Here is a 21,643-nt window from a genome sequence, read left to right on the forward strand (position 1 = left end):
AGAAAGCTCCCTAGTACAGACATTGTGTCTCTTTCTGGACTGAAACTGAAAGATACCATCTTTTATGGCCTAGCCATACAGTAGTTTAATTTCAGTTATTTTTCTGAAGGTAACCTCCTGTATTCCAGTTTCCACTGTTAAAATATATACATTTAAACAGTTACTATAATAGTGTATGTACATTTCTGTTCTCTTCCAGTAGGGCACACTGTGGTTACATTTTAAGCACAAGCACTTTATAAAATAACTTTTCAACACACATCTGTACAAACCAGTTTGATATACCCATGACATACAGTTCTAACACAGTTGTAACACAAGCAACTAATATAAATCATGTTGATATTCACAAATGACATATAATCATTTACAGAATTCCAGAGAACTGTGCTGGCAGTATCCCCCTTTGTCACACACATAATTTGTGTAACATTTGCATATTTGCATACCAAAACACATAAATCATCCTACTTCTAGCAGGAGTGATGGATATTATATAATAACACAAGTTTAAAAACTGAGAGCAACAAAATGATGCAAAAATATGTAAAAATGTGGGGCCTTTTTAACGTATTAGTGCCATTGGTATACTGGCCTTTCATCCTAGTTTCCTGAGTATTAAACTGCTTCAAAATTATATGTGACAGGAAGAGTTTCGGAAAATCTTGTGAAGGAGTAAATCAAGTCTGAAAATAGCAGCAAACTTCCTAAATACTTTAAGTGGAAAGGTCTGCTGCAGATTGTCTTTATGTATGTAGGCAGTGCTTTTGTTTGTTTATTTCTTTCTCTTATACCTAACATTACTCAAAGCACAGTTATTATTTCCTTCAGTCTAACTTGTGGAGTTATGCATTGATTCACTGCCTGTAAATAATACTGTCTGCATAACTGTCTACAGTTATGAATTATAGTCTTAAATATGAGAAATCAGTACTACTCGTAGAAACATACCACAACAGAAAAGAAATGTGTATGTATCACCTTTTCAGCCTTTTGAATGGCTTGCTCTCTGTGGATTGTTGTAAATGTATCAATGTCCCTTTTGATAACAAGCCGACATATCACATGGCATCAGCTGCACACGATATGCCTTCATTTTCAAATAATTCTGGACTAAATGTTTTTCTACACACATCAAAACTAGAACTCATGCCATATACAATTCTTGTTCTACGCTCAATCAAACAAATGAGATGGCAAACCTTTCTAAAAGTGAAAACATGAAATAGAGACAGTACAGCATTCTAAAGCAGTTTACTTATTGGAAGACATGTTTCTGCAGCACATGGCCTCTACTGATTTGTTATTAGACAATTTGTCAGGTTCAGGATTGCTAACAATTGTTTACAGACTACGTCTAGACTACTTAAGCATTTCTCTTCCTTCCATGAGTGCCGACACTTGCTTTGCTTCAAAAGTAATCTCTGTCCATGTGATCTCTATACAGTGTGATTGCCTGCTATGAGTCATACAGTTCTGTAACTTGAGTGAGTTATTTCTGATTCTACTATTAAAAAAAGTAAAGGATAGGAGTTTTTATTTTGGAGGAGGCAAGCCTCCTGCACCCTCCTGATGTAGGGGAAAGTCCCCCACACCCAACAATTATACATTTATATATATATATATATATATATATATATATATATATATATATATATATATATAAACTCCACAATCACTCCAAATCAAAGAGAAGAGAAGTCTTAAAAAAATGAAAGAAAGAAAGAAAGAAAGAAAAGACAATCATTGCACACCTTTACAGATCAAACCAACAGTGATTTCATATGGAAAACAGCAATCAGTATTCTTCTCCTCTGTGTCTTGTGCTTTTAGCATCAAACACTTGGGGATTTTCACAATGATCACCTATAGATATACCATTGTTCTTTGGTGTTTACATGAAAGGACTGAGTTTATGGACTCTTTTTCAGCCTGACCTGAAGCAATTAGGTAGCAAAAAATAACAAAGGAAGAGCACATGATATCTCAGCTTGGAACATCTGCATAAGGCATAAGCATATATGTCAGAGGCGACACCACAGTCAGTGAATCAAATAATAAAAATGCTTTACTGATATAAAAACAATGTATTAAATGAAAGGCATTCAGGGCAGTATTAGGTAGAATAAAACAAGAAAATGGTTGTGAGATGAAAATCTATATAGCAAACATGTTGAAAGAGTATTAGTAATGAGCTAAATTTCAGACATTGGTCTTTTCAGTGTGAGAAATGTGATGAATCACAGTTGAAATAGATCAGTGAAAATACGGAAGAGAAACCACACTGTCTGTGCACACATATTTATAGTTTGCTTCAGTCTCCTCACCACACTGGCAACCACTACAGACATTAACTTAAATAATTAACTTAAACAATTCAAAAAGCCCTGGAAGGGGGAAACAGTTTACTAATAAACATGCTTTCATTCAAGTTGCAGTTAATAAATCATACTCCACTGAAATTAACTACTGTTATAATTTCAATCAAAGTATCAAAAAGGGGAAGAATATATGTTTTGTCTTTTTATCTAAGCTTTTTTTTCAGTGTGGTAACTTCAGGCATTAAACAAAAGTGGATTATTTTTAGTTATTTATATGTATTTGACATGGTATTTTTTTTTCTTTTGGCAAACTACTCTTTTTACAAATATATACCACATATTGAAGTCTATATATTTCATTAATACTATCATAGCATCATAGAGCTCTATGAATAAATACAGATATTGATATAATCCTCCAAATATATATATACAATTTTCGTATGATGGCCCGAAGTTATTAAAAGACATAATATAAAGTTAAATATTTGTATCTACATATATGCCATCAAATGTGAAAAAAGAAAGAAGGAAAAAAAGTTTCATTTCTTGCTGTAGCATTTCTATTACTATCTGTATTTCTAAATGCTTTCCTGTAGGAAATGAACTGCTCATTTTAATACGCTGGCAGAGAGGCATAAAGGAAATTTTTATGTCGGAGGTGGAGTTTGAACATGTGACTGGACTGCTGTGACTGGAGGAATAATTGAATGTCCAGCACTATACTTTGGTTGCACATGTGATTGATGGGCTACAGCAGTGCTATTAAGTAATACATTTGTTTCTAACTCCAGCAGTGACATTTTGTGGAGAATAGATCTGCTGTCATCTAGACAGCAGTCTGAAATTAAGATAATGAGACAGACAAATCAGTTCCACATTCTTTGCTTTAGAACTGTGTGAAGAAGATGACTTTAAGCAAAAGTCTGTTCCTCGGTAAAAGTGTGTTCCTGCAAAACAAAGAAAGAATTTTAAATTATGATGAAGGCACAGTAATAAAGCCAGCTGGCTTTTTTCTCCGATTTTCAGTTTTTCTCAACACTGTTGCTGAGCAGTAGGCAAAACACGCCTCCTGTTGTCTGGTATTTTTGCACACACAGGCAGCATTCAGTCCTGCGAACAGAGTGTAAGCACTGCAGATCTCTGACTGCACAGTCTGCATGAAGTGGAAGGGACGACAAGAGAATAACTTTTGTCAAGTGTGCTGATGGAGTAAGGCTCAGCATCCAAACAGTGATCTAGAGGAACGGGTTGATCCAAGTGGCTATGATTCATCCAAGACTCTCAGACCATATTGTAATAGGTTCATGTTTATTTCTTTTTCCTTAATTACCAAAGAACATAAGGATGGAAACTGCTACATGAATTTGGCTAGGGAACCAGCATTCTGAAGAGTTCTGACCTCAAGCCCAGGATGAACTACGTAACAGACAGAAAAGAAGTCACATGTCACATTGTTGTTCTGCTCCCCATTTACCACTGCTTTCTGCTAAGCATAGTCTTGACTCCGGACATTTAAACTGATCATTCTCTTCCTTCAGTGCCTCACATCAATCTCCATCTGTGCAGAAATTGCATTATTGACAGTTATGCAGGGGCTCTGGCAGGATGAGGTCGCCTTGCAGCACTAAGTGAGATTGACACTTCACTACCTACATCTTGCCGCTTAGTTTCTTGGTTCCTTGTTTAACTTTATGCAGACCAAGACAGAACTGGCACTACTCTTTATATGCTACGGGGTTAAAACTTCTGGATTATTCTTTTAGACAGTTTATGCTGCAGCTCCAGTGTGACGCTGCAATTATAAAAACTATGAAGAAATGGATCTAGTAAAACTTGTTACAACTGTACTTGCAATATGCATTATCCCAGCTAAGGGATCAAGATTTTTTGATGGTAAGTTAATTTTTATTTAACTTCCTTCTTACACAGAATGGAAACATACTAATTGTATGCAAAAGAAGTTTATCTGAATTTCTGTCTATACTGTAAAAATCTGTTAGGAACAAACTGTATTGCAGATATAGGAATTCAAAATTCTGTTAAGTAATTCTGCAGTACTATTGCTATAAACATAATTTTTTCATAAATATTACTTTGGATTTTTTTTTTAATTGCTGAGGTTCTGTACTGCCAAATGGTTAAACATGCTCACCATACATTTGAAGAAAATTATGAACTGCCATTCTCCATGTTCCCATTAAACATTGTGTATTGTATTTTAACAGAGGTAGTACTAACATGCAATGAACGGATGTTTCCTGTTATCAAACTGGACAGTATACAATATAAAAGCAAAAGGCCAGTAGTGGCAGTTTAAAATGTATTATAACTTTTATTTATGTGAACAGCATATAAACATAGATGTGAAATCATACCTAAACACTTTAGAAAGTCTTTGAAGTGCACTACGAAATACGAGCAGTCGAATTTACCTGTTAACAGGAGTTGAGGATATCACATTATATTAATGTCCTTGGCTACCATATCAGTAACATGCCACATTACTTCTTGCTGGAACAACATCCAGCAGCATTCTTACGTCACCGATAAGTGGGCAAGAGAGAGATCACATCATTTTCTGCTGTTATACATCTGCAAAGGACAGGCAGCTCTCTTATACAAGGTTCTACCTATGCCACGGATCTAAGACCACAGCACACTGTGATATGCAGATCAAAACTAGGTTGCAATAAGGGAACGGCACAATAAGAAATGAAATTAGTCACTCTATGACAGTTTACCATTTGTTCCCCAATATCATGTTCCAATGAAATTTAATGCCTTTTCATGTAGAGCACCGCCCCTATCTTTTTTAGGCCAAACAACTTAATATATAACACACATTAGGTGATTAATAAAAGAAGGTTAGAAGTAGGTCAGCTGATATCTAATTCAATTTCTTACCTAAAAAACAAAACATTAGGCTTGTAGAACATGTAGGTTCTTTCAGCACTGTCTTCTATGCACAGCAGTAACAGGAATGCATAACATATGGTGGTTGCAAGAATTTGCATAACACCAAAAGCTAAAGCAGTAGTGCAAACATGCTACTTCAGGAGTGAAACAAAAAAAAAGTCATCCTTCCACTCTGTCCTAACTAGTCACATCCATCCATCCATCCATCCATCCACAACCCCTTTTTCCCATTTTTCCCATGAGGTTGAGGTGACACTTCAAGAGTGATGTTCATCTACAGCCAACATTTACACTGCCAGGTGGTTAGCCCTGCGGCAGTGTTTCTTCCACACCACGCACTCACACCTATGGTGAATTTAGAGTGTCCAGTTTCCTTACTGCATGTCTTTGGAATGTGAGAAGAAAGTGAAACACCCAGAGGAAACCCACGTGAATGCAGGATGGATATGCAGACTCTGCACAAAAGGCACCCCAGCTGAGATCGAACCAAGGAACTTCTTGCTGTGAGGCAACAACACATATTTGCAAGATTTCGCTGCGAGCCTTTCATTTTTGATTATTATTACTTCTGCCCTACCTTAAAATGGTGAAATGGCATTTTTTCTGACTTCATTAATATTACAACACTGCAAACATGTGGGAAAATGAGGTAAGCACATCCTTGGATGGTTTGGCAGTTTATCTCAGAGGTTTAAGGCTATGCACTACTAGCAAGCTTCATCCTGTAGTCTTGGATCCAACTCTACCAATTTTCACTTGTAAACTGTATGTCAGAGCAAATAACTTAAGCAGACAGTGCTCCTGGGTTACCCCTAAAAGGTGTACTTATGCCTTGCTCATTTGCACAAATAAATAAAATGGCAGCTTTTTACTGGCAGGAACCCTCCCAGAACATATTGACCCATAAACTGGAGTTTTCTTATCAGAATTCGTTTACTGTATTTTAAAAAATTTCTAAGGTTAGGCAGTCTTGACAAATTTATCTGAAGAAAAACATATGTCTATAATATAATGTATGGTCTGTATATATGTACACTGATTATGACATAAAAGAAAGCTGATTAGCAGAATTGACAGAATCAGACATAGAAATAATAGCTGAATATTTCAAAACTGGGTAGACTTAAATGCTTTTCTTGTGGTTTATAACGTCTCACTTAACTCTTATAGTATAGTAGAGTCGATTATCCAAACTAATTGGGACCTAGAGTAGTTCAGATAATCAAACTGTTTGGATAAACAAACATACATTGAACCGGATAAAAAACTTATAAAATCGTGTTTTTTCTGCATGCAAGAAATACAGTTTTCAACCATTCAGCGATTCCAGAGGACAATAAAGAATATTTTTTACACATGAGCAGGCTACAAGCTCAAAAAACATGCACAAGCAAATATGTATAACATTTACATATTCAGACTTTATGATTTTTCCTACCAGAAAACTTTGGAAGCCTGCATTCGGATAATTGACATTTTGGATAATCGGCGTTTGTATAATCGACTCTCTACTGTACCGGTTTGTCTTTTACTACAAATGTATCACAGCTACTATTGGTTTATCTTGCCAAAATGCATGCAAATAAATGAATAAATCTGCAAAATTCTATACAATTATAATAAACAATGTCACACACAGTAAAAAAGTCTGAAGCGGTCTGCTAAATGTGAGTCTAAAAGAGTAATAATACTTCACACCAGGAGAATAACAAGGTTCATATATGAGGGTTATGATTCACTATTAAGATGCCATACATGATCTATTGATAAATACTCAGGGCTGTCCAATAGAAAATAAGAGGTGATTCTGAACCTGTTATTGACATAAGAAGATGAACACAGAATAGTTAAATCCGGTAAAACTAATCCAAGAAAAGTTGATTCCAATCCAGGCAGCAGTTTAAATGTTCCCAGTGGACAACAACTTCCTGTAAATTTCACACTGATCTAAGTATGCTTTCAGTAAGAGCATGACTGAACAAACTTTGGTTAGCTAATATGTGCAATGAAGCAAGAACAATGGAGTCTATATGAGTCTGAAATAAAATACTGAATTTGTGACATTTAATACAGCTACAATTCAATGGAGGGTGCAGTTTTGTTTTTAATCATACATTATAATAAAACACTAAATTACGGCTTCCCTGCATAACCTGATAATAGTCTTAATAACAGACCTATCAGTACTTAATGAAACTGAAATATTATTTTGGTTTATTTTTAATTTGATTTGATTTATATATTGTTTGCATGATAGGGAGTTTCATTAAAATTAAAAAAAAAATACAGGGAACAGGCATTGCTAATTTGTTTACACTGAGTTGTCACTGTCAGTTAAATAAAACAAAGCACCTAAGGGTTATCATAAATGCTAGATAAAAATAAATAACATATGGCTTAGCACTTAACTGTGAAGAACTCATCCCTAACTACAAAAATGCATTGCTTTTTCATTTCTAAGGTCATATATTATCATTTTACACCCAATAGTATCCGCACCTTTATTTCGGATTAAAACACCATCATTGGCTCCACTAATAGAATTGTGCTAAACACATAAGAAAACATGTTTTTAAGTATTGAAGTATTTCAAGGGGGTGGGGATTAAGGGAATTCATCCAGGAAGAGATATAATTAGCTTGATTAAAATCCTTAGTTTTATTACAGAAAAAATAAACAAATGCACTGGGAAGCAATTTATATTGCAGAATTTTTTAAAAGTCATAACAAATAATTTAGAATGTTAGGTGGTAAACCATTTATAATATAATGCCTTCAAACTATGCTTTAGGTGGTGATATATGGGGGTGTGGATGGTTAATCCTAAAGGTTTAATTAAAATAATGGATAAATTAACCTCTCTTTAGTATGGCTGGAATTCATAGTAAGATGGCTTGACTTGTCTTTGATCTGAAAAAGATCTCATTCTGTACAACAGCTAAAATGCTGAGTCGGTCTATTCTAAAAAAATGCAAGCTAGTCCAAAATGATAAACTTGCATGTAGTAGTGAATAGAATGCTGCTGAAAATATTGATGCTGAAAGTTTTCACTTTTCATTCTAACCTCTGATATGTTCTGCCAAAATCCAACTATATTTCTTTTTAAGTAGAATATCTTTGCTCCTGCAGAATGAGAAATTGTAACAACAAAGAAAAACAGAATGACCCATACCAGAAAGTAATAAATTCAGTAGCAAAGCAAATAGTGATACATTAGCGAACCCACAAACGTAGTAATACAGTTGATAAAAATCATTACTTTTTTAGCAAAGTCTGTGATTTTAGAAGCAGGGGACAGCAAATTTATAACAAGATGAAGCACCATCAGACAACATGAACAAAGTTGATCCAAATGTAGTAGCATGTCAGAAATGGAGCCTTGTAATTATCATACATTTTAGCATGTATACCTCAGACTATGTATTACCTATCTTTATGGTCTTCTGAAAGCTCATGCTGCCTTTGATGATTTGATGATTTTTTTCCTAAGCAGTTAAGATGTTGACTGGTGTATTTTACTTTCTCTACAGCCATTTTCTTCAGTCTGAACTACTGCTGCATTTTGATACCATAGAAAAGTGAAATGATAGGGCAGGGGTAGAATTGTATAACTCTTATACTGCATAACATTAGACAGTTATCCCTTTTGTATCCGAACCGCAACTAGACCATCACATAAAATACCTTTGGTTGCACGGGACCCTTCAGAAATTCAAGCCCAGCAATTTTCATCAGAACAAGTCAGACAGGTGTATGAAAAAAATTTCTGCAAGTTGTGAACTGTTTTTTTCACTGAAAAACACTTCTGCCCTCCCCCATTCCACTTCAGTAATGTGTGCTAACCCTAACCCTAACCCTGCTCTTGCCCCCAACCCTATCGCTATACCTTATCTTAGATAAACCCACTCCATAACATTACACAAGACAGCTTGGGCACCCACTACATACAAACATGCACACACAGCACTGTATCTAAATTCCTGTTGCCTGACCCTAACTCTAGCCCTAACCTGCGAAAAGTTGCTCAGGCGCGCGAGCACGCACATGCACACACATACACACACACACACACACACACACACACACACACACACACACACACACACACACACACACACACACATGTTAATACATACACATGCACACATATATGCTAACATACACAAATGCACAGACACTCACACACAGATATATGCCCCCCCACACACACACACATATTAATACACTGCCCCAGAAAAAAATGTATTGCTCTCTGTTGGGGGGGGGGGGAGTACATGATGTGGAGTAGTTTAAGTCTCTTGTGGTCTTGTTGATAGGTGAGGGTACCAGGGATCAGAGGGGAATCGCATTGTTCCAGCTTCTGATAGACAAAATCTATCTGTTGTTTCCTTTTACATGCACTGAAAGCCAACATATAAGATGACCCTCTCAGTTTAACAGCTGATCAATGCCTCCATGATCAACTATGGCCATAAGCTTTGGGAAGGGACCGAATGGAGGCAAAAACAGATGCAAGCAACAGAAATGATATCCCTTCTGTAATACTTTGTGCTGCTTGACAATATGGGAGATGCTCAGAATACAACCATTCCTTCTCCATGTTGAGTCAAAGTGGGCTGGGCAGTTTGTGTAATTGACATTGTGCCCTCATGCGAGGTATAACAGTCACAACCCAGAGGAATGAGACCCCAAGGAAGACTCAGCACGTATTGCAGGGACCATATCTCTCTGTTTTCCATGGATAACCTGGAGATCCAGCATGACAACTTGGAGACTGTTGGTGTGGATATGGGAGTCTGGTCTACCCTATTCAGCTTGCTATCACTGTGACCTTCATCAAGACAAGCACGATGATGATGATGATGATGATGATTACTATGATGTGCACATTAGGAAATGAGGTTTGCACATCCTTTAGTAAATGCAGTCTTCTGCGTAGAAGGATATGTTACCTGCATTATAAATAACAACTAACACCAGCATCTACTCATGCTCACCCAGTGAAATGACAAAACATTTCTTAGAGTTGCCTTTCTAGCACAGTCACACTATATGTGGGAAAACAAAAAAAACCTATGCAGTTCTGCTGTGATGACTAAATGCAAATCTCCTAAGTAGATTCTGCCATTTATACTTTATGTCATCAGGAAGTAAGCAAATAGAAACAGAGATCACTTCTCTATTGACATCCGAAATATGAGCTTTAAAAAGAGAAGTTGCAAGCATTCCGATTTGCTCTTATCATGGGCAATGACAATCCCTGATGAAAATAGTGTCGTGATAAACAAATAAAGGACATTTTTGAGAGTGAAAGCTGTATTAACAACCTAATAACCATAATGGTAAAAAAAATCACTTTGCAGAAATGAACACAACATAACACTGATCAAAAATAGTCCTGCAGTATTTTAAGTTATTGTGTGTGAAAAATTAAATCAGTTGCCAGCTGAAGTTATTCACAAGGGCCAACAAATACAGTCTTAGAGCATGTGAAAGTATTTTGCTTTATATTTTAACATATTAAGCCAAAATATTTTGCAGCTGAGTTTATTGCCAAAGCTTAGGCAATTGTAAACACTTCATGCCTGGGGTTTATTCCAAAACATAGCCAGTCATAAGAATTTTACAGAGAAGTTCAAATATAGGAAAGCAGGCAATGAAGTGTGCTATATATGCCAGGAAATGTGGTTCTATATGCCTGACTGTAGACATAAAGTTTTGTCAACTCGTTTTATTTTTATACCCCTCTGCACTTTATGTCATGATTATCTTCAAATGCCATTATAAACATCAGCTTCCCAAGAAAACAGACAAAATGCCAAAGATATAAATTAAGTGTGTCATAAGTATCATACCTTTAACCATATCCTGGAAAGGATTAACAAAAAAAAAGTCAGTGCTGCTACAGTCCATAGGACTCAGTACTGAAACTATTGCCAAATTTTCCAGTGCAGAGAAATAAGACACGTTTGTCTGCATTTTGGGAATCATACATGTGATAAAATTATGATGAGCGTTATTTTCCGTAACAGCTCCACCGCAAGTATAGCTGGAATCGCAAAGAAAATTAATTACCTGTACAATGCATAGCTATCTGTGCTGATTGGGAAACCATTAATTTTTACCTGTACAATACAAAGCTATCTGTGCTGATTGGGAAACCATTCATTTTTACCTGTACAATACAAAGCTATCTGTGCTGATTGGGAAATCATTCATTTTTACCTGCACAATACAAAGCTATCATTGCTGATTGGGAAATCATTAATTTCTTACCTGTACAATACAAAACTGACTTTGTTGATTGGGAAATTATTTTTACCTGCACAATACAAAACTATCTTTGCTGGCTGGGAAATCATTCATTTTGTTCAAGCATGAGTGACTGAATTGTTCAAATTCAAGCACTGTGTTAGGAAAACATTGTTGTCTATGTTCACCTGAGACAGAGAAAGAGAAAAAGCAAACACTTGATTTTTATGGAGACATTGTTGTTGGTATTGTATAACTTAAATGATTGTGACTATACTGCATGTACTGGAGGTTTTCTTCTCCATCCTCCAGTCAAAAGGATCCTTTGTGCCCAGGCAGACATCCCTGGTCAACAAATGTAAAATAAATAAACTTATATTTTCTACTTCTAGTAGTTTCCCTGGATATTAGGTAGCTAATGGTAGGGGAGGTATGACCTCGAAAAAAAAGGTGCATAGGGCATGCCCCCTATATTAACTCCACAGAAATGTTTTTACTTGACCTTCTGAGCACATATTTTTTTACATTTCAGACAGAATACTCACTATTTTGTGGGAGAACTCTTCTGTCTATCCTACTCAAAATAATAATAATACTGATGAAGCATCTAAAACTGGACATTCTGATAGAGGGAACAGCTATCTATATGTGCAGCTTAGTTCACAATATCAACAGTGTTTATTGAATTCTTTCTGGAAGAGTATTTTCCTTGACTTTCTTTAAAATAAGAACTTATGTATGTCTATCGTAAGTGTACCATTAAAGGAAATAAGAAGTTCTACAGGATCTCAAAAAAAAAAAAAAAAAAAAAAAGAGAGAAAAAGATTCATCACTATCTAATTCAACAACTTTAGAAATGCAGAATATATCAAAATATCATAACAGAAAAGGAAATGTGTCTCTCTTAACCAGTTTTAACTAGTGCCAATTGCCTGTGTCATGTGACACTGACTCCTGTTCTGAAGTTGTTGATGGCAGGCCACTTTTGAAAACAGTGTGGGAAAAGAAAGCTAATGCAAGAGAGTGAGTCAAAAAGCCACAGTGTGGATACTAAGTCCACTGATGCAGTACTTAGGGGTTGTGGTAACAGCACAAATATTCAGCTAGTAATGCTGTGCTTCTGTCATCATTTTCATGTGACCCTGCATGAAACATGTCTGCATGGTCTTAAGATATGCATACAGAATATCAAGTGTAGAGTTCTTCATATGCTTTTGATCAAAGCTCACAGAAAGTCATGATTTGGAGCTGTGTATCACCAACCACCCTTCCTGGTACTTGACATTTCTATATACTTACAAGCACTTTTCATTGAAATAATTGGTAGCTCTTCTAAGTGCTTGCCAAGTCAATAAATCAGGTATGTACCATCCCTTTGCTAGTAAACATCTTAGCTGTCTGCTGTGTATATATATTTAGCACAGCTGGACATGCTGTCTGTGCCAGCTGCCCAAGGCTCATTCCTGAAAGTATAAAGCATGTTGACTTTCTAAAATGATCTCAATAGAACATCTTAAGATTTCACAGAAGAATGACAGGACAGAATGGCAGTAAATAAATCGAAGATTTCTCTTTCAATATCTTATTCGTTTGTATGGTGGAAGGCAGATGGCAAAATGTAACATCCATAACACAGCAATCATTTTTTTTCTTGTAATTCTGTCAGCCATGGCACATACTGCATGACTTTTAATTTTGTTATTTATATTAGCATATTTTTTTTCTTAACCGCATTAGGTCCATTAGGCAGCAATGTCTATTTCATTAGTTGCCTGGAAATGGATCCACAATAAATAATCAGGTGTCAATTAACTGAATAATCAACAAGCCTTGGTGGTGCAGCGGTAGCATTGTTGCCTCACAGCAAGAGGTTCTCCTTTTCGATTCTTGGCTGGAGTGCCTTCTGTGTGGAGTCTGCATGTCCTCCCTGCGGTTGAGTGGCATTCGAAAGACATGTGTAGAATGGGCGTGCCTTCGTTGAAGTTTAGGCATTGAGCTGGCACCTCGGCACCCACAAAATATCTACTGCCAATTATTAGCAGACCAGAGATCCGCTGTGGCGACCCATAACCAGAAAAAGCCGAAAGAAAAGCAATTAATTGAATAATCAAGTGTTATTTAATCAACAATTACATGAAACTGAATGTTTGTAAGGCCACTACCTAAAAACAGCAATACATCCCATGTCATAAAAAACACAAAAACATTGTTTTGGGAGTGGTTGTAACAAAGTACATGTTTCCTCACTAAAACTCTGGCCTGGCTACACATGTAGTTAGTCATGTAGTCACAGTACAGATGAGAAAGCTTTATAAATCAAATCCACATCATCAGTATAACAGAAAACTTGCAACTTATCATCTGAACCCACTTAGTCACACTGTCAACCACCATATCAAGTTGCATGTGATTTTTCATAGATTTTCCAGAACAATTTAAAATATAACTTTCAGTCATCAAACTGTAAAAGAAAAAAAAAAACATCGTTACCATCACCCACCCCCTTTTTCTCATTTTCTACATGGAGTCGAAGTGTCAGGTCATCTTTCGCCACTTCACATGATTCAATGCCACCCTCCTATCTTCTATAATAGTCATGCCTGACTATTGCAGGTCTTCTGTCAAAAAATCTATTCATCTCTTACTGGGTACCCTTGTTTCTACTTGTCTTCTTCCTGTCTGTCCCAAATCTTCTTCAACAGATTTTCTTCTGCTTTCCTACACCTGTGCCCAACCCACCATAATCTGTTCTCTTTGACCTTCTCTGCAATTGCACCTAATTGGGCTTCTGCCTTGATGTCCTAATTTCTTCATATGTTTCCTCAGTGTCCATCCTAGCACCTGTCTCATGCACTTCATCTCCATTACCTCTAGCTACTCCAACTGTTCCACCTTTACTGTGCACTTTTCTGCACCATACAGAAGTACTGGTCACATCACTGTTTTGTACAACTGATATTTCAGCTGCTTTGGCATTCTTCGGTCACACACCACACCTGACACTCTGTGCAGTTGGCTGTAGCCCCTCTGAGTCTAGCTCTGACTTCCTCCTTCAGACTTTTCTTCTTGCCAACCACCACTCCCAGATACTTGAAGCTGTTAACCTGTTCCACTAGTTCCCTTCTGATGTCAGTTTTCAGCTTCTCCTGATTTCCCCATTTACTCCCATTACAACCATCTTATCTGCACTCGCTTTCATCCCACGTGCCTTCAATTTCCATTCCACTATTCGCAGTGCCACATTATCTGTATAAAGCAGCTTTGTTGGTCTTTCCCTGCTGACCTGTTTTCTAATGTACTTCACCACTGATATGAACTGAAGCACACCCATTCCTACAGGGAACCCTTTTGTCAGTCTGAACACTGTATTTGTGTGACTGGTTCCTTGTACATAGCCTGCACTAATTCTACCAATGCTTCCAGAACTTAGAACCATTAAAGGACTGTCCAAATCAATGCCCAAATCAACTTTCTTGTCACCTTGTGTTATGCTTTCTCCACCTCTAGGAATGCTTAGCTGTACATTTTCCTTACCTCTCATTTCTTCTCAACTATCTTTTTCTGGGCAAACATTGGATTGGTTGTGCTGCATCCTAATCTGAATACAATTTGCTCATCTCCCACCACTTGCGTATTTGTTTTTCAGTTATCCTCTCCAGCAGTTTCATGTAGCGTGACAGGAGTTTGATGCCTCAGTGTTGCCCACAGTTGTAAATGTCACCTTTGTTCTTGTACTCTGGCACTAGAATGCTTATTTTCCACTCACCTGGAATATGCCTCTCTCTCTCTCTCTCTCTCTCTCTCTCTCTCTCTCTCTCTCTCTCTGTACTGTAATGAGTACCAGCTAGAAACATTTCTCCCTTAACTCACCAAACCCCATGTTTGCATATAAGAAAATCTCTCCAGTTTAAAATTGTCTACAGGATATCCTCTCCATATTCTCTCACTGTTAGTATAGACCCTTTATAGAACCCCCATTAGTACAGACCCCATTTAGAACACACGGTTATACCATACCCCTCCATTTCTCTCCCCATCATGAAAACAGGATTTAACCTAGCATTATGGATGGTCAGTTTCCCTCCATTTCTCCTACCAGCCTGCTTGACATGGGTATCCTGAGGCAGTGTAGCACCTGCCTCATTTACAGTGACAGCCATCTACTCCTGAATCACCCAAGGACAATTTGTGAGAGATGCATCTACTCTAAGAATCTGGAATCCTTGCTCTCTCGCACACAGAACAGTACATCCTCCCTCCAGACCCACCCCTTCCTATCCTCTAGAAATCTTTCAAGGCCTTCCCTTTTCTAGCACATACCTCAGAAACTTCACATTTACAGCTCCCTACTGATACAGACCCTCTCCCACTCCCTCTACTGGAAAACTCCCCCACACTTCCTTTGAATACTGTCATAATTACTCCTCTACACCTTCCATAATACTATAGCACTAGGGTTGACATTTTAATAAGATTCTAGCTCTCTACATAATCACGGTTTTCTCAATATACACTATTCTCTACCTGCCTCTCTTACTCTTTCTTTCTAGTCTCACTGCATGCAACTACCGCTTAGCTCCAGTACGCAATGATCCTACAAATAGTCAAGCGAATAACGTCTCTCTTCCTCTACATCAGCTCATCTATCTTCTCCTTACATACTCCTTTTCCTAAGATAGAAATTCCTCCTTCCCACATTGGCTACCCCAAATGTAAACCAAAACTCTTCCACTGTCATCCACGTAAAATGAATCTCTACTCTTTGCCATTCACCCTACTCTTGTCTGGGGACATCCATCCTAATCCAGGTCCTAACTGACACTCTCCTACTAACAATACTACTACCCCTAATGCACCACGCCCCACACATCCCAAAACACATCTATCTTTCTACTCTATGAATATTCAAAGTGTACTTAATAAAGTAAGTGAATTCCATGCCTGGATCACAAACCACAAGCGTGACATAATCTCCCACACTGAAACCTGGCTGAAGCCTAGAAACACTGATAAACAAATACACCCTCCTGGTTATAATATCCTTCATCTAGATCGCCAAAAGAAAAGAGGTGGTGGAGTTGCTATTGTCTACTCAAACCATCTCAACCTCACTTCTACTAGCAAACTCATCCCATCCTTCTCCCCTGTTGAAATTCTAATAGCTAACCTACAAATTAACAATTATATAACTATCACTGTAGCAGCCATCTTTATTCCTCCTGGGGACAACATTCCTCTACTTAAAAATATTCTCTCATACCTCTCACTACATACCCCCAATGAAACCATCATTCCTGGAGATGTAAATATTAACTGTCTCACCCTTTGCTCTCCTAACTCTACCATATCCATTAACTTACACAGGTTTGCTCAACTCATAACAGAGCCAACCCAAACTAACAATCTACAAATCCCAAGCACGCTAATAGACTGGATACTTGTCTCTGATCCTCGCAAATATCATAACCCTGAAACTCTTCCAAACTCCTTAAGTGACCACTCCCCTGTAAAAGCTCTGAGATTCACTCCTCACTACACTAGACCACACAAATATATTACCTGCTGCAAACTGACTAACTTCTGTCCAGACACCTTTAAAGCCCTTCTCTCTAGAATACATTGGACTTACCTAAGCCACCTTCTCCTTGATGAAGCAGTTTTCTTGTTTAACTCCACCTTTCTTACTATTCTAAATAGCCTTGCACCTCTTTGCATAGTCCATATAAAACTGACCTGTCCCCCTGGCTAACAAAAGCCACTCACACTTTAATGAAAACTAGGGACAAATTGTGGAAAACATGGGTGAAAACTAAGCTTCCCACAGACTTACAAAAGTACAAAGAGCTTAGAAATCTCACAAAAAACATTATTAAAGATAAAAACGAATTATACTTTAACCCTCCCACAGCTCAGAGTACCAATCCAAAAAAATGTTGGTACTCTATTAACCAAATATTGCATCCAGGAAACCCTTCCACCCCTAATCCCTGTCCTAACAAGACTCCAGAGGAAACAGCAGCCATCTTTAATAACTATTTAATAGATTTGATAACTAAAATGTTTCCCGCTGATCCCTCTTCCACTAGCACCTTAAATTCTAGAATCAGTTTGGCTACTAACTCCTCTGAATACTCTCCAACTTCTAACTCCTTAAATACTTTCTCCCTTACATCTGTTTCTACTAGCTACATAAAATCCTTACTCTCGAAACCAAAACCCTGCTCAACATCCGCTGATAATATTCCTTCCTATTTTCTGCAGTTAGCGGCTGACTCACTTGCTTTCCCTGTGTCCATCTTATTAAATCGCTCTATTACTGAATCAAAGGTCCCTTCTGTCGGGAAAGAATCTTACACTCTACCTATGCACAAGGGAGGTAACTCCACCAAAATCACCAATTTTAGAGCCATTGCCATTCTATCCCCTCTCTCTAAAATATTAGAGAAGCGTATACATAAACAAGTCATGCAATACCTAGATCAAGCTAACCTGCTCACACAATTAAGATTAATTATTGTAATATTCTGGGTATAAAAGGAGTGGTCCTTGTTGCTAGTCCATTTGACTTTGATTTTCTGAAGAAGACTACGAATCGAAAACGCATTACAACTATTAGCGTTAAAGTTATTTGTCTCCTTGCGGATTAATAAAGAGTTTGGTGTTTCCAGAGGCTGAGCCTGATTTCCTTCAAGTGTGTGGTTTACAATTGGGATTAACCTGCTCACACTCATAGAACATGGCTTTCGCCCTAAACACAGTACCACTACTGCCCTAATATCCTTCCATAACACCATTTCTCTGGCCAGAGATAACAACAAACTAGTCTCTTGCCTTTTCCTAGACCTTTGATACTGTGTCACACTCACTTCTACAATTTAAACTGTCTTACCTTAACTTCTCCACATCTGCTGTTTCCTGGTTTTCCAGCTATCTTACTGACCAACTGCAATCAGTTAAATGGCTTTCTGCTGTATCCCCCCCCCCCCCATTAAAATGGGAGTTCCACAAGGCTCTGTACTTGGTCCATTACTTTTTAATATCTTTACCAATCATCTCCACACTTCATGCCCCCATCCCTGATACAATATGCTGATGACTCTACAGTCATCACTATTGCTGACACCGTCTCTGAACTTATATCCACTACCCAGGCTTCTTTTAACCTAGTTGAATCCTGGCTCTCAAAAAATCAGCTTATTTTGAGCACAAAGGAAACAAAACTCATACTTTTCCTTCCCAAAAATCTCAACCACCTTAAACATACCTTCTCTATTCAATCTCTCAAAAACACTCCCATAGAAGTAGAATCCAGCACAAAACTCTTAGGGGTCATCATAGATGATCAGCTTAAGTTTGACTTACATGTCAATAACTGTATTCAGAAGATTCACTTAAAACTTGGCTTCCTGTATAGAAATAAAATGTTTCTCACTAACAAAGCAAAGGTTACTCTCTCTCATGCTTACATCCTACCAAGTCTACTGTATAGCTCACAAATCCTGACAAACTTCACCTCCTCCCTTCTTACCAAACTAGAATCAGCATATAATAAAGTAGCTAGATTTACAGCAAACCACACATATAAATCCCATCACTGCCTCTCACTAAAATACTTAAACTGGCTAGAATTACCACATCAGCTTCTCCTCTCTCAGCTCCTAATTATTCACGCTATGCTATACCAGTCTTCCTACTGCCCCAACTTATTCCCTCTTATTTCTCATTATTCTCCCATCAGATCTCTACGTAGCTCAGACCAAGATAGGTTCATAGGTAGGTACTAGGCTATCTGCTCTAAGGCATTTATAAGCCTAGCTGGAATGTGTTGGCTTTCGCCACCTCCTTTAGATTAGTTCCCTGTGGCTCTGTCCAGCAGAGCCACTGAAGTGATCCCTGGGGTAAACTTTCTGTTTCCCATCCACTCGTCAAGGTTTCTCTTGAAGAGGGTTAGCGAGGAGCTCTGCCTAATGCAGATTGGAATCTTGTTCCAGAGCATGGGAAATCTCTGGGAATGCATTTCACTGGCAAGTTGTGAACCCAGGACCCTATGCACTACAGTCAGAGCAACATACCACTATGCCAAATTAACAGAAGGGCTGCAACCTCTATAGTTACCAACCTACCAATTCTTGGAATAGGCTTCCCTTAAAAGTAGATCCCTCAATAAACTTAATCAATTCAAAGCAGTCACTAAGGAATACTTAAAAAGTCACTGGCTCTGCTATTGCATTCACCCCTCTTAACTCTCCTATTATGCATACCTGATTTTCTTCTACTTACATACCTGTAAACCACTTATAGCCTTCTTTTCTTTTTATTACACTTGCTATCTCTTACCATAAATGGTAACCTCCAATTTTTTTTTACTAAAAGTAAGAATCTCTCATCTTCTCTCCTTCATCCATATTGCACAGTAAAAGTTAACACCAGAGAATTCTTCTTCTTATTGCTTCGTAGACTACATTGCATTTCTTTGTTTTACTGACATGTATACTGACTTGTACTGTAATTAGTTTCTTTTTGTTTGCTATTTTGCTTTTATATTCACATGTAATGTGTTTTTACTTTTTAATGGTTATTTTCAATGTAATGATTTGTGGGCTTTTCTCCCCGGGCTTCTGCTGAAAAAGGGCTGCTATAGCTCAGTTGGACATTCCCGGTCAACAAGCCATACATTCAGCACATAAACCATCATATGCAGAGGTACTCAGCAGAAACCTATGTAAACACCAGAGACCTTCAAAACACAAACACACTACACCTAATACAGCACCTACAGTACTCTACACATAAAAACACAAGCACCAGTGTCTCACCAAATAAGCCCTAAGGCAAAGCACATCTAAACCAAATGTTGTAGTCATAGGTGACTTCACTGTGAGACACACAGATGTCCCACTCACCAGGCTGGTCAAGGAGAAGGTTAAGGACAGCTGTCTATCAGGTGTCAGGATCCATCAGATCACACATGCACTCAAGTCATTCAAAAACAAGTACCATTATGACTCTGTCAAAGTTCATGTTGGTGTAAATGACTTGAGATGTACCTCACTGGACTATATGAAGAGAGACATGATTGAGCTCTTTGAATATGTGTCCCAGGCGAGTATGTCCCTAGCCTTCAGCAGCATTCTACCCTCACCTAGGATTATACCACAATATAAACAAAAAATGATTGACTTCAGCAATTGGCTAAGTTTCTGGTGTCATTCTAAGGGGATCCAGTTCCTGCCAGCCTGGGATGACATGGTTGACAGAGATGTTCTTCACCTGTCACCTCTAGCTTTTGGTTACTGGCTAAGGCACTTGCCTCCCGCATAGTGCCTTTTTTAGGCATTGTCTTAAGAACAAATAAACTCCGTGGCTCATGCGATAAGTACTGTAAGCTATAGTGTGTAATAGTAGATAGGGAGGGGTTTTAATCTTACATCAGCCAACTCTCTGTGTGTGTATATAACTATATCCCCTTGCAGCATTTCTGTGCAACAAAAGTTCAGATGTGAAAATATCACTCACAAATAAATTAAGGGTTATGTTGCTAAATGCTAGGAGTTTAAATCAGAAACTACACTCTCTGGAAGCACTCCTCTGCCCGGAGGATGTTGACATCTGTGCAGTCACAGAAACTTGGTTCAGGACCACACAGAGTACCCCGGCCTTGCAAGGCTACTATGCCTTCCACACTTTCAGACCACAAAATGAACATGTGAGAACCAAAGGAGGAGGAGTATCTATCTTCTTCAAAGATAAATACACCTCTAGACTGGTTAGACAGGAATACTCCATGGAGTTACTCCAAGTTCAGCTAACTGTGGGTAAGACCCTTCTTCAAGTCATTGTTCATTATAGGTCCCCTTCAATAAACTAAGATATCCACACTGCTTATTTGGACCTACTTGAGTCAATCAAGTTACAACCAAACACTCTAGTCATGGGCGATTATAACTATCCCTCCACTGACTGGGAAATTTATACGAGTACCAACATGCATGCACAAAAGGTCTTGGACTTTGTTAACACTAATGCCCTGGAATCAATAGTACACAACCCCACAATGGGCTCAAATATTCTCGACCTGCTCCTCACCAACATGGATGACCATTGCACCACCACAAGTATAGGACACTCATTGGTTAAATCTGATCACAAAT

At 37.9% G+C, this 21,643-nt stretch overlaps 1 protein-coding gene across 4 annotated transcripts in view; it reads left to right on the forward strand.

Annotated features, from left to right (window-relative positions):
* The first annotated feature begins 3,032 nt into the window (after positions 1 to 3,032).
* The window catches only part of LAYN (layilin), a 375,483-nt gene continuing 356,872 nt past the window's right edge, over positions 3,033 to 21,643 (forward strand). Inside the window, exon 1 of one of the 4 annotated variants that reach the window (XM_044080992.1) lies at positions 3,033 to 4,217. In XM_044080992.1, coding sequence (XP_043936927.1) covers positions 4,142 to 4,217 — 76 coding nt within the window. In that variant the 5' untranslated portion in view covers positions 3,033 to 4,141. The remainder of the gene's footprint in view (positions 4,218 to 21,643) is intronic. The other 3 variants (XM_044080990.1, XM_044080993.1, XM_044080994.1) reach the window with 3 other exon arrangements.

Source organism: Protopterus annectens, chromosome 8.part0 (assembly GCF_019279795.1).
Source record: "Protopterus annectens isolate FY-2018-M chromosome 8.part0, PAN1.0, whole genome shotgun sequence".
Taxonomy (NCBI): domain Eukaryota; kingdom Metazoa; phylum Chordata; order Ceratodontiformes; family Protopteridae; genus Protopterus; species Protopterus annectens.